This window comes from Leuciscus leuciscus, assembly GCF_965113295.1.
Source record: "Leuciscus leuciscus genome assembly, chromosome: 24".
Taxonomy (NCBI): Eukaryota; Metazoa; Chordata; class Actinopteri; order Cypriniformes; family Leuciscidae; genus Leuciscus; species Leuciscus leuciscus.
In genome coordinates, this window is record NC_138723.1 from 25,924,478 (window position 1) to 25,939,740 (window position 15,263).

Here is a 15,263-nt window from a genome sequence, read left to right on the forward strand (position 1 = left end):
TGATTTATAGGCTCGAAGCTAGACTTTCACACAAAGTAAATAGACCTTAGGAAAACGTTTGTACCCCAAAAATGCAAAGGTATAACTTTTCTGTTCTTAGTAGGCTACATCATTGTCGTGTAAAACTTACCTCAGAATGACAGACACATAGAGAGAAATATATTGGAGACTGGTGGATTTATATAAAACAGAGAATACCCATGGGCTGTTCTGCCTTGCAATGTATCAGTGTAGGCATGCTTCTAGCATCAAAAGCAAATGTGTTTTGATGTTTCTATTTCTTCTGGTGTTTTCTAAGGACTGAATAGTGATCAGTGAAGTGATCATTCTCCATAAAAAGATCCATTAATAAAATTGATAGACATAGTCTTGATGTTGATCCTCAAACGCAACAAAAAAAAGTGTATGTGCCCCTGTGTGTGTGTGTGTGTATATATATATATATATACACACACACACACACACACACACACACACATATACAGTGCCCTCCACAATTATTGAACCCCCTGGTAAATATGATCAAAATTGGCTGTAAAAAATAAATCTGCATCGATTATCCTTGTGATCTTTCATTCAAAAAATGTGCAAAATTCTAACCTTTCATTGAAGTAAAAGAATTGAAAGTGGGGGGAAATCACATTATGAAATAAATGTTTTTCTCCAAAACATGTTGGCCACAATTATTGAAACCCCTAGAATTTTTTACGAGTAAAATATCTCTGAAGTATATTCCCATTAATATTTACCTTTTTTAGTACACCAGGGTGACTAGGAACATGAAACTGTCCAGCTATGACTTCGTGTTTCACAGGAGTTTAAATATGAGGAAACACAAAGGCCAAATCCCCTTAATCATCCATCACAATGAGTAAAACCACAGAATACAGTTCTGATGCGTAGCAAAAGATTGTTGAGCATCACAAACTAGAAAGTGGCTGTAAGACAATAGCTAAAGAATTGAAAATCCCCATTTTGACCATCAGGGCAATAATTAAGAAGTTATAACCAACTAAAGATGTTATGAATCTGCCAGGAAAAGGACGTGTGTCTATACTGTCTTAATGCACGGCGAGTATGAAAGTTTGAGTGGCCAAAGACTCTCCAAGGATCACAGATGGAGAATTGCAGAGATTAGTTGAGTCTTAGGGTCAGAAAGCCTAAAAAAAAAATTATCAAACAACCCCTACATCCCCACATGTTGTTTGGGAGGGTTTAAAAAAAAAACCTCCTCGCTCCTCCAAAAACAAATTCCAGCAAATTTAATTGTCAGACACGACTGGATCTTCAAACAACACAGGGTTCTGTGGTCAGATGAGACTAAAACAGAGCTTTTTGGCAGCAAACACACTAGATGGGTTTGGTGAACACAAGGATAAAAAGTACCCCATGTGTACAATTTAATATACCATTGGATCTTTAATGTTGTGGGCATATTTTTCTGCTGGAGGTCCTGGACTTCTTGTTCAGATACATGGCATTGTGGATTCTATCAAATATCAACAGATAAAAAATCAAAACCTGACGCCTTCTGCTAGAAATCTTATAATGGGCCGTGGTTGGATCTTCCATCAGGACAACGATCCAAAACAAACATCAAAATCAAAACAAAAATTTGTTGTGGAGCACAAAATGAAGCTTCTGCCATGACCGTCTCAGTCCCCTGACCTGATGAGTGGGCTGAACTGAAGAGAAGAAGCACCAACATGGATCTGGGAATCTGAAGGATCTGGAGAGATTCTGTGTGGAGGAATGGTCTCTGATCTCTTGTCAGTTATTCTCCAAACTCATCAGGCATTATAGGAGAAGACTCAGAGCAGTTATCTTGGCAAAAGGAGATTGCAAAAAGTATTTAATAAAAGGGTTTCAATAATTGTGGCCAACGTGTTTTGGAGAAAAACATTTATTTCATAATGTGATTTTCCCCCCACTTTCAATTCTTTTACTTCAATGAAAGGTTAGAATTTTGCACATTTTTTGAATGAAAGATCACAAGGATAATCGATGCAGATTTATTTTTTACAGCCCATTTTGATCATATTTACCAGGGGGTTCAATAATTGTGGAGGGCACTGTATATATATATATATATATATATATATATATATATATATATGTGTGTGTGTGTGTGTGTGTGTGTGTGTGTGTATATATATATATATATATATATATACACACACACATAGAAATATATTTTCCTTTGTTCACCAAAAAATCCAATAAGTTCAGAATTTTTGATAAACGAAGTTGTTGATCAAAAGACTGCAGCAATAAACTGGCAAAGTGAAGTAATATATAAAAAATGATATATATTTTGTGATATATATTTTCTTTGTACATAAAGAAAATAACTTCTGGTTGACGCTTCAACCTTCAAGTCCTGCAGGTGTTCAAAGGATGATTAATATTAAGTCATGAAGGAAGAGTCAAAGACAAGATATTTTAACAAAGTCTTTATCATGTAAGGAATATACAGTGAATATACAGCACATTGTTATATAGCAAAACTAGTATATCCACGACTACAGATTGTAAAAGTGCTTCAATGTTTTCACACCAGATGGTGTGGATGTGACCGTCAGTTACTTTCAGTCCATTCCAGCCCTGCTTAGAAACGTCTACAGTACCTTAGGTTCAAGAAAAGCACAATATCAGCAATGAAACATTATTCTCCAGCCATTTTTACCTACATAAGGCCTCAACACCATTCTGTCACAAGGTTCTGGATATTCTGCCTGCTTTGAGACTCAGAAAGGAAGTTAGTACTACAAAAAGCCTAAAACCTTTGAATAGTCTCATCAGCTGCTCCCTTATACAAAAATACCAGTAAACAGAGAGCAAAGGTGCAGTCACATTAAACATTGCACTGCAAAATTTTGCAGGTGAATTCTATTCAATTCAATAGGAATGCGTGCGATTGGGAGTTTTGCGTGAGGGTGAAAACGTTCCCCATGCAAATTTTGCTTTTGTTCAAGTTGGTCACGTAAATTTGCAGCGCCAACCACCAGGAAGTTTCTTGGTTTAAAAGTGCCTTCTATTCGAGCAGTTTCATACATGCTAGGTAACACTTTATTTTAAGGTGACATAGCTACACGTTACTGCATGTACATTCTATAGGGGAACACTTTATTTAACAGTGTCCTTGTTACACGTTACATGTAGTTACTGTAGTAATAACTATAAATTATGCATAATTACATGCAACTAACCCTAAACCAAACCCTAATCCTAACCCTAACCGTATAGTAAGTACATGTAGTTAATTATTATTACACAGTACTTAAATGCATTATTACACTGTTACACAGACACCTTAACATAAAGTGTAATCTTCTATAGTAATAACAGTAAATTATGCATAATTACAAGTTACTAACCCTAAACCAAACCATAACTCTATAGTAAGTACATGTAGTTAATTGATATTACTCAGTACTTGATTTCACTTAATTTAAGTGAGTACATTGTAACTGCGTCACTTTAACAAATTGTAACCCATCGCTTTACTATTGACAATGGAAAAGGAACTTTTTTGCCTGCAAAATTTTGCCTACATTTCGCTAATGTGACCACACCTTAAACTTCCTTCATTTTCACATTTTACGTCCTTTTAATACTGGACTCAATGTAGAAGTAAGAAATAATTTACTACATATGATATAAAAAAGCTTGTGTAAACCATTACAAAGAGCGTCAAAAAAAGAAATGGATGAATACATGTGGGTAATAGACCTCTATATCATAATCGAAAGATGAAATCGCTCTCTACATGTCTGGTGGCGCGATGCAGATCATCGGAGTGAAGCGGAGCTAAAGTGCTGTGGAAACACCAGATGAGGCGTCACGGGGGCTGAGGTAGTCGTCTCACGATAGACTACGCCAGATTTGCCACAGATACGACCAGCAATGGGGCGGCAAGAAGGGGCGCTCGCAACATTCTCAAACATTAAGGCTTTCCCAATGGGCCCCGAGGTTGGAACGGGGCCGCCAGGAAGGGGTCCATCACTGCTCGAACACCTACCGTCCAGGAGTGAAGGGGTCCGACGGGGACGGAGCTCACGGCTGCCTGCTGGCCCACGCTGGAGACCACACGATGGGCGGCAATGGGCTGCTGGGGCATCGGAGCCTCGGAGCAATAGGGAAACCGGATTTGACTGTGCACAGGTGGATGGGGCAAGATGGGCTCGTTTCCATTCGAGCATCTCGTGAGATGTTGTGGATCATTCTTCCTGCAGAAGGGTGCCTGGAGGAAGATGTCAGGCTGCGTATGGGCTCGTTGAATTTGGGGAAAGGGAGCACTGGTGAAGATGTCCCTACCGTCTCGCCCACATCCAGGGAATGGGGCACTTGAGAAAACGTCAGGAGAGGATGATGGTGAGAGTTTGAGAGCGGTTGTGTTGAGGAGTTTGGAGTCCAGCAGTAGAAGCTTTGAGCCACTGCTCGTGTGCAGAACCTCCTCTTCTTCTGAAGGAACCTCTGAGCTCTGGACGTTACCGGCTCCCGATGCCAATGCGTAACCGTTCACATTAGGAAGATCATCTGCAAAAGAGAATAAGAGCAAAACAAATTAAAGGAGAGAACGCTTGCTTCCTGGCAAGTTTGGCTGTACTTGCTTGTGAAAATTTTTTTTGAAAGAGAATGACGTTGTTTATGACTAAGATGAATTAAAAAAACAATACGTTTTAGAGATTATACTTAAACTTACAGTTAAAAAAAAACATACATTTAATAAACTAAAACAATAATATTAATATATAAAATAACTGGATTCTGTTTAACTTAATATACTGAGAATCATCTTAAATACACACGTGGTAAAGAGAAAGCCACACGATGAACCAAATAATGAAATATACATTAATTTAACAAATATACATTAATTTTACAACATAAGATAAAACTCTAATGTATAACTGATGAGAAAAAGAAGAAAAAACTAAGAAAAAGAAACTGTTATTTCAATGTCCAATCCTGCTCCTGAAGGGCCACTGAGTTTAGCTCCAACCACAATTAAACACTCCTAAAACAGTTAATCAAGGGCTGTGTCCGAAATCGCCCCCTATACCCTTAAATAGGGCTATTTGTAATGGTGTCCGAAACCATAGTGGACATTATCACGTGCAGCCGTGCACTCATTCAATCCCACAAAGCACCGCAATACAACCGATGTACGCTCAACGGCTAGAGAATACCCATGACGCACTATGAGAGCCGCGTGCTGAATGAATTTCCATATCTCACCAGAAGATGGCGCTGCAGCTGAATCATCCATCAATACATTTTCCAAACCGCTAGTACAATGTGGTTACAGCGTAATATCATACATGTATAATATAAGGCTCATGTTTAATTAAGGTTTGTACATAGTTTCCATGACAGCGTCTTTTCATTACTACTGGAGTTGCCAGTTTGCTATGGTTTAAGTTATTATTAAACAGCAAGCAGAAACTATGGAAAAGAGGCAGCCCTTCCGGCGCACTCAGTGTCTGAATTCACTCACCCGGTTTCATTCACTCCCTCAACTGAACTATATTATTGGACTAATGTAGGGAATAGAGGGTGATTTCGGACACAGCCACAGTCTTGCTAGGCAGACTAGAAACTTCCAGGCCGGTGTGTTGAGGCAAGCTGGAGCCAAACTCTGCAGGACAGTGGCCCTACAGGACTGAGTATAGACACCACTGATATTGAGGAAATTAAAGAGATTGTTCACTCAAAAATGAAAATTCATTAATTCGGTCATCATTTACTCTCCCTCATGTTGTTCCAAGTTTCTTTCTTCTGCTGAACACAAAAGAAGATATTTTGAAGAATGTTGGTAAACAGACAGTTGATGGTAGTCATTTACTTCCATTATGGGAAAAGAAATACTATGAAAGTCAATGCCTACAGGCATTCTTCAAAATATCTTCTTTTGTGTTCAGCAGAAGAAAGAAACTCATACAGGTTCATTACAATATACAATCATTTTTTACGAATGCCTTCATCACCAGTCGAACCAGACCATTCAAAGAAACATCATCTATAGAGGTCCAAACAATGTGAACATTTACATGATGACCACATTTATCATCTTCATCAACTTGTAACCCATTTCACATGCAAAGAGGTTAGCCAATCACAAAACAGGTCATTTGTACAAAGAAGCATGAGAAACTGCAAGTGAATTCTTCAAATGTGTAGATAATCAAGCTTTTGAGGAAGGCTGTTTTTGTGTTACTGAATGCCAGCAGGAAATGCACAGCCTGAAGCACAGTACCAAATTAGGCTACTCTTGCTTCAAAGCCCTAATTTATTCATGAACTTGATGCTTTAAGAGGTCAATTAAAGTCTAAAGTGATTTTATTGGAATGAAACTCCATAAAATCTCCTGAAAAGGCTAAATACCTACAGGCATCCTGTCAAGTTTAGCTACATTGACTTGTAAAACACTATGCTTGAAAGAGAATGACTGTTATTTTATGACAAATAATAAGAACATACCTAAGATTAATATTTAAAAGGTTAAGGCTGATTTAGGTCTGGAAGCATACAGATCAAGGCTTCTGCAACAAGTAGAACTAGGACATAAAACCAGAAGGTACTCAGGCGTCCCTGAATAATGTTTTGTAAGATGCGCCCAAATGGAGGCAGTGAGGCCAATGGTTTTGTCTTGTTTTGTGATTCTGCAGGTTTAGGATTAAGTTCAGCCACCTCGCCTTCTGTGTCTGCCAGGAATCCATTTCCTTCACTGAAATTCTTGCACTACCCTTGGCCAAAAAGACTTTTTACGCCATAGTCGTATAGTGCCATGTTTTTGTGTGAATGTGCAATTCTCTTATACAAGTGAATGCTCGAATGACAAAAGGAAGAGTGATAAAGAATACAACAATGAAGAAAACTTACCTGGAGAAGAACTTACTATGTCAGCCAGACCTCCAGCAAGAAGTTGTAACGTGATAAGAAAGAGAGAACTGTTTTACACCCAAGTAATCCTTCAATATATTATTACATTTGTCATGCCCACAACATGACTACAGACTACAGGAACAAATAGAGGCCTGAGTCACAAAAAGAAGCTGATAAATATGTTGGCCTTTCTAAAATATAAAAAAGGTGGATATCTGTAAAGCGCATTTCACAATAAATATTCACAGAATATAGTTAACAGTTTTAATATTTCAATTATTATTATTTTCCTTTTTTCTATTTAATTTAAAAATGTAATAACTAAAATATAGTTTAAATAATCGAATTACACATCAATATTTTTAATGTATAATCCAATATATAGATATACATTTTTTGTTCTCTTATTACAACAGCATTTCATATTTATATATTGGATTAGTATTATTATTATTCAACAGTGGTTCACATTTAGAAGATTTCTGTGCACGATTAGCTTGACAACAAAGTGCACAGTTTCAACAGACAAAAAAAAAATTAACACGGGCACAACTTACATTCACATTTACATGTTTATTTACCACCCCTTTCTTTGTTTATTGGTTTTGACAAAAATAGAAGGCGCACATGAACCCATTACTGTTCTAACACTGGGCTGAGGGTGTTTGCTACAGAGACCAATGAGGTTCCAACTCTGGGGATAAACATGGTCATAAATATTGTTTTTTCTCTGAACAAAAACAGCACATAAAAGGAATCTTTGATTTTTGCACAACAACACAAGTCAAACACTACCCGCGGGGCAAAGACCTCTACTGAGAACTACAAGATGAAGCATTAGGATTGCATAGGTTAACATGAGAGTCTGCGAACGGCTGTACAGAGGAGAGGCGAGGATATAGAAATCTCAGAAATCCACACCGCCAACAACAAACATCAGTAACGGAGACCCAAGCAGCATCTCTTCCTCTGCAAGAGCATCATTGACGTGCAGTGCTATTCTGTGGCTTTTCACCAATGCCTCCAACAAAACGCCTCATAAAATATGCCAAGCTGAAGAATTGTTTCTTTTGTTTTTTGGTTTCATTACTGCACTTTAGGGATGGGCGGTATGACTATTATCTTATATCTCAGTGTTATATAACGGTATATAACAATATATTTATTAGCTGGAAATCCCAAAAAAGTTGTGCATGTGCATATATATATACTTTTGGTAATGTTTGTTTTTAAACCGGTTAAATACAAAAGAAAAGGTACTACATTTGATCTCACTAAGATAAGATTTGTAACGCAAGGTTCACACACACACTAAAAAATTTGGGGTCAGTAAGATTTTTCTTTTTTGAAAGAAATTAATACTTTTATTTACCAAAAATTAATTAAATTATAATGTTACATAATTTATATTTCAAATAAATGCTGTTATTTTATCAAGCAGCACAGCCGTTTTCAACATTGATAATAAAAAATACTTTTTTTCTTGACCAACAAATTGCAATGAAACAGGAATAAATTATAGTTTAAAATATATTCAAATAGAAAACGGTTATTTTTAAATCGTAATTATATTTCACAATATTATGGTTTTAACTGTATTTTGGATGAAATAAATGCAGCCTCAGTGAGCATAAGAGACTTTTCAAAAACAAAAAAGGCAACACTTCACAATAAGGTCTCATTAGTTAACATTAGTTAATGCATTAGTTAACACAAACTACCAATGAGCAATATATGTTTACAACATTTATGAATCTTCGTTAATGTAAGCTAATAAAAATGTTCACAGAACATTAACTAATGTTAACATGTACAACTTTTGATTTTTATAATGTATTTGTAAATGTAGACATTAACAGATTAATACATTTTGTATAACTATTGTTCATTATTAGTTCATGGTAACTAATGCAATTATCTAATGTTAACCAATGAAACCTTATTGTACTAAAGTGGTACAAAAAAATCTCACCAACAATTAATTAATTAATTAATTAATATAAATGTATGTATATGTATATATATATATATATATATATATATATATATATATATATATATATATATATATATATATATATATATATATACGTGTGTGTGTGAGTATTAATATATAAACATATATATTATTTACACACACACACACACATATATATATATATATATATATATATGCACACACACACACACATTCATACACCTAGCATCAAATGTGAAAAAAAAAACCTTAACATTCTGTAGGTCAAAAATAACTAAAAAGATTCAAAACAGTAAAATTAAATCAGAAACATTTCTGATCAGATAAGCCAAATTTGACAGCATGGGAAAAGCAGTTAATATATTATAGCCGTGCAAATATATCTAAAGTGATATAAACCGCATAGCAAAATCTCTATCAGACCGCCCAGCCCTTATGCAGTCGCTCTTATGCATCTTGTGAAATGACAACCACCGTCTCAAGCTCGTATCAATGTCATTTACAGATTCCACAATGTCAAAAAGCTGATTTTATTTTTATGATTACAGAACGTTCAATTCTACAGCATTTCTCACTGATCGGGATTCTGCTCTTTGTACAGCGTTACGAGCATTTTCCCTGCTCTCAATCAGGTACTTCAATGTCTAAAGACTCAGTGAATGAGGAGAACCTGTGCTTGAAACCGAGGTGCCCTGCTGCGGGTCCTTAAACCATGTCAAAGACAAAACCACCTCACCACTTTCAACAACTAAGACTAGCTATTTATTTACCTCACGTCCACACATACACGCACACACATACGTACAGTACTGATATGAAGATTGGCCACAGACATGTCTTAACTTCATATTCATAATAGCTGCCATGCTTCGATATGCGTCTGATTCACAAGAACTGTGCAAGAAAGCATGGCATCGGGCGGTAGTTCGGAGGAGGGAATGGTATACGTACAGCGTTGAGGATTTTCCTCGAGCCTACAACCTGTTTTTGTTGATAAATGTCTTGAGAATAAAAGGCAATGAAAATCGAAAACAAATCCAGCCGATTTGCTTGCAATGGCGTCAAACCGAGTCACAATGCTTCGAGATTGTCCTCTTTTCTTAACTGACTTTGTTCAGCGATGGCCGTTGAAGATGAAACCGACAAATTTACATTCGCAAACACGTCTCAACACACAGAACAAAGAGATAAAGTTTCCTCTTAAATAGGTTTCATATACACATATCTGCATTTATATATGGATACTCGATTCATACATTCATTCTCTAACACTCTATTCATATTCACATATAATCTTAACCTTATATGAAATATTTCTTTTAAATTATTCTCCATGTATATTATGGGGTGAGACAGGGATCTCTGAAGGAATGGTTGGACATTTGGACCAGATGCTTTATACACAGGAAGAACAAATCACTTTCGAGGGCGGGAGAGTCGAATACTGCAGATATACATCAATTTACATAGCTTCGAGCCAACGTACAACATCAATAGAGCTATTTACAAAGAAATAACAGAGAAATGATGGTCTGGAGGTCATGAGATGGTGAAAACAAGGTACCACTGATGGCAATGAGGAGTTTCTGGTCAGCTTTACACGAAGTGTTAAGATCTGTTCGTACCCTGCGCTCAGTCTGGATGAAGATAAATTCTTACAAGCTGTGTTTGCCTACCTGCAGATCTGTAAACATCCAGCAAAAATATTCCTGTCTGTAAACATTTGGTTCCCTTGTACTAAAACCCATGTGTGTTTAATCTGGAGACGAGCTTCCTGAGTGCCATTGAATACACAGATAAAGACTGAAGAGAAGAAGGATCGGGCAAACATCTGATGTTTGAAGCTTGCACTCTTGAATGCGAGGCAGATGAAATGCGTGCCCAAAGGAAGCACAGATATGGATGCCAGATGAAAACGGATTTTGAGCCTGTAGAAAAATGTCGCGCTAAACTCGAATGAAAAAAGTTGAACATAAACTCATCAGGGAGAGAAATGGCATGGTGCAGGGTAGGAATGTTGAGTACGTCAAATCAAATGAGCGATGATGCTGATGACGACAAGAACTGAAGGAATAAAGTGACAGGGAAAGAACATAAAACGTAAGATGTGATGAGCAGGAAGAATGGAATGATGAAGAACTGATTAAAGGAGGAAATGGACCATGATAAAGGGTGGAGGATAGGACAAATGATAGCAGGAGGGATTCATGATTAAAGGCAGAAGACTACAGCGGTTGACGTCATCTTCAGCACAGCAGGAATTATCTGTAGCGTCTAGAGGTCGATGAGCTGGTCCACCAACAGCAGGGAACGGGCCAGGTTGGGCAGGCTGGACTCAGAACTGCCACTGTTACTGCGAGAGTGACCTCCTAAAAGAGGCCAGATGGACAGGAAGGTTAGGGGAGGAGGAAAGGGAGGACAGTCAAACCGAGACAAAGAGAGACCGAGGAAGGGGACAGCAGAAGAGAGAGGGAGAGAAAGACACAAAGGTAAGTAGATGTTCACGAAAAGTCGAGAGAGAGTGTTACGAGAGATCATGCGTAGGGTTGGGAATCGACAACGTGGGAACTGATTTCTTTTAAACAAACTATAAACTAATCATAGATCCCAAAAAACACGTGAAACATAAGGTTAATTTGTTCATTTTTAGTAGCACCTCACAGCGTTTCCTGCACCACTACTGAATCTACAAGTCAAGGTAAAAAACGTAAGCTTGTCTCAGTGTTGTTATTGCAAACTAATGTCTGAATTGATACTGATAAAATCAAACAACACAAAAATGCATATTCCTTTTTGAAAGTCCTCACTTGTTATACACAATAACATATATACATATACATATTGCAGCCAGTGTAATCTGATTTGGGGAAGAATGACACTTATGTGTCAACAATAAATCACAAGTAATATCTTGTACTATGACTGAAACTGCATTACTGGCCTTCGTAAGATGAATCACTTGTTGTATTCCTCAACTCTAAGTCGCTTTGGATAAATGAATAAATGTAAATGCACGCAATTACTTTTGTCATGTCATGTGAACTTTGAACTATAATGCGTGCATGAGGCTTAAATCTGTGAAATCATGGATTGCTGTTTCAATTGACAATGTACAGTTGAAGATATTTATCTTATAATATATTATAATGAATCGTAAAGTGGAACGGAAAAAATAATTTCTATTCGATTCCCATCCCAAGCCATATGAGTGCAAAAAGGCTCATCTGCCTTAAACAAAACATCTCAATTCGGAATTTTCGCAACTGCCAAAAAAAAAAAAAACGTGTGCAAAATATACAGTTAACACATATATGTACTAGCTGCTGGCTTTCATTACAATGAGAGTGAGAAGGGTAATTTCGTGTCAAATCAAACAAATTTCGGACACTTCCCTGGCTTTCTGTACAAAGACAAACATAATAGTGATGAAAGCCAAAATAGTACATTTACATTTACGCATTTGGCAGACGCTTTTATCCAAAGCGACTTACATTGCGTTATCCTATACATTTATACATAGGTATGTGCAATCCCCTGGGATCGAACCCACAACCTTGCGTTGTTAACGCAATGCTCTTACCACTGAGCTACAGGAAAGCTGTAGTAAATGTTACAGATGTATATTTACTAAGTAATCCACTATTTTGTACGAATTTTGTATTTTGTAAAAAATGCAATTTTTTACCTGAGATTCGGAGCCAATTTACAGGATGACAGCATCAATATTTATTTTTACAGAGATTGGTAGGTTTATTAGTAAAATATGTTGACTTTAGCAATCCTTATATCATTAAATGCCAACGGCGATTCAAAAATGCCAAAAAGCACTTCTTGTGTTATTTTGCCTCAAGTTTGCATGCCTAAGGATATTAAGATATCTTTAATACTTTGAGTTACAGGCATGCAAAAAAAAGTCAGCAGATTTTACTAATAGACTAACAAATCTCTGTTTAAAAAAGAAATGCTGCTGCCATCTTTCTAAAGTCATTTTACACCCTCTAATTTGGCTCCAAATCTCAGGTGAAAATTGTCATTTTGACCCTCTCAACAAAATAGTGAATTACTCAGTAAATATACATCTGTGACATTTAATATGTTGGCTTTCATCACTATTTATGTTTGTCTTTCTAAAGAAAAAATATGATCAAAATAAAAAATCTGAGCCGGAGACCTCTGGTTGGGTTGACACGGAATGACCCAGAAGCAAATTGCTCACTCATTCTCAGAAAGAGGATTTGGTTCCTCAAAACTTTTACCTTGGGAGTTCTTGGAGACCAATACTGGTATGGGGTCAAATTCATCTTCATTGGCTGTCTCAGCGCCTGGAGGCTCAAAGCCTGAGATCAAACAGGAGTCTGCAGCTAAGAAGTGATGAAGGTTGGGGCAAATGACAGTTTATGGGTAAAAGATTTAAGAGGGCGGGTGGTAGGGAGGAAAACAGATGGGTGCGAAAAATACAGCACTGTTAGCATGATGTAAACCCTGAAACTTTAACATTAATGTTCGTGGCTGACACTTTACAAAAGCTAAATGAATGTCAAGAAAGACCATATGGTTTGTAAATAATAATTCGTTTTTATTCCAGTAAAATGTTCAGTGTTGTCCCTAAGTTATATGCTGCACCAAGGCACATAAGCTATAAATGCCAGAAAAACAAAAACTGATTGGTAGTACCTGGAATGATCTGGGAGATGCCTCCTGAGACAGCTGCAAAGTCATCCAGACAGGAGGCGGAGCCAGAGGGGAGTGAACAGCCAAGCAGGGAGTCCTCACCAATCAAAGGGTCTGGTGCAGTGGAGAGAAACACCAGGGAAACACACGAAAATACTAAATCACAAAGATGCAAACTACATAATAAATCAGGGGGTCATATCATGTTATTTTATGTTTTTGGAGGTCCACTTATAAGAATATAGAAGGATTTTGTGCTAAAAAGTCAATATAATTTATCCCCATAACCATTTCCTACTATTTTTCTCCTCAGAATTTAATGAAATAATAATTTTGATGAATTTTCAGATATGCTGATTCAAACAAAGTTTTTGCTTCCCCATATACACACCAAACAGGTGTATGTGGAAATGTAATACATAAATGTGTTCAACATCTGTCAGCAAGATGTGGCAACTTAGTTTTTGCAACTTAGTTTCAATATATACAATTTTGCAGTCCAAAAAAAGGTCCATTGTTTATTGTCAATAGTGTAGCGATGTATGGAGCACAACTCACACAGAAGTCACTTTCAAACCATGCAGTTTTCTGTTAAGCGTGGCCAACCTGAACCTGTGGCCAAATCTGAATGGGGAAGTTTTACACAAAATTCCTAAGCACAATTTATTTTTAAATGGCTGAATTTTGCCTTCGATATGACTGCACCATTGCAGTTTTTTCAAAGTACATTGAAGTAATTTATATCTCAAGTTGCAGGAAATTTCCTCATGATATAACCCCTTTGAGCACATCTGATATTAACTGCTTAAGGTACAACATTCTGCATCCTTAAAGGTGCCCTAGAATGTGAAATTGAATTTATCTTGGCATAGTTAAATAACAAGAGTTCAGTACATGGACATGACATACAGTGAGTCTCAAACACCATAGTTTTCTCTTTCTTATTTAAATCTCGTTTTTGAAAAACACCCCTGAAAAACAGGCGAATCTCCACATAACACCAACTGTGACGCAACAGTCGGGATCATTAATATGTACGCCTCTAAAAATTTGCATATGCCAGCCCATGCTCAGTGCCAGGCGAAACTGCGCAGCCGAATCATCAGAAGTTCTGCAGGTGAAGAAACAAGCAGGAGGAGGATCATAGGGAAAATGGCAGATCTATCTATAATCGGATACCGCTACAGTTTAATTCGAAGTTGTTAGTTGCTCTGCCCATTTCACCACGGACTGTTTTTCTAACCTGGAACAATATCAAGCAGCCAGGCTTCTCTCGGCGTCTCAAACGGACGAAGGGGGCAATTTCAACTAACGTTATATTCCCGCAAGCGGTAAGTAGTGATTTTATTAACGATAATTTACACTGTGTTATCTAGATCCAGCGCGATATTGTTTTTTCCTCGAGAGACATCATGGCTTGCAAACGAGCGAACGAAGCATGGCAGTTGCTCAGTGTTTGGATGTACAGTACAAATGAACACAAAAGTATTTTTTTAGCTCCTTCATCCGTGCCTCTGAAGAACCAGTGGGTTATGTGAATTTCTGATGTGTAATTGTTCAAGTTCAAAGACAGATAATCTTTCTCTCAAAGTCGTTCAACACTGTTTATGCATCAGTAAATCGCGTTGCAGTGATAAGATCTTCATTCACGCGATCAACAGGCTGTCATCTGTTCAATGCTCATCTGCAACCTTTTATGTGATGGGAATAGATCTAAATACTTAAA

General features: G+C 37.1%; 1 protein-coding gene across 5 annotated transcripts in view; it reads right to left on the minus strand.

Annotated features, from left to right (window-relative positions):
- Positions 1 to 2,439: 2,439 nt before the first annotated feature.
- The window catches only part of aak1b (AP2 associated kinase 1b), a 34,444-nt gene continuing 21,620 nt past the window's right edge, over positions 2,440 to 15,263 (minus strand). For 3 of the 5 annotated variants that reach the window (XM_082157836.1, XM_082157834.1, XM_082157833.1), the window contains 3 exons: positions 13,541 to 13,651; positions 13,123 to 13,227; positions 2,440 to 4,539 (listed from right to left, as the gene is read on the minus strand). In XM_082157836.1, the coding sequence (XP_082013962.1) occupies positions 3,947 to 4,539; positions 13,123 to 13,227; positions 13,541 to 13,651 (809 nt within the window). In that variant the 3' untranslated portion in view covers positions 2,440 to 3,946. Of the gene's footprint in view, positions 4,540 to 9,055; positions 11,236 to 13,122; positions 13,228 to 13,540; positions 13,652 to 15,263 lie in introns of those variants that run through there. The other 2 variants (XM_082157837.1, XM_082157835.1) reach the window with 2 other exon arrangements.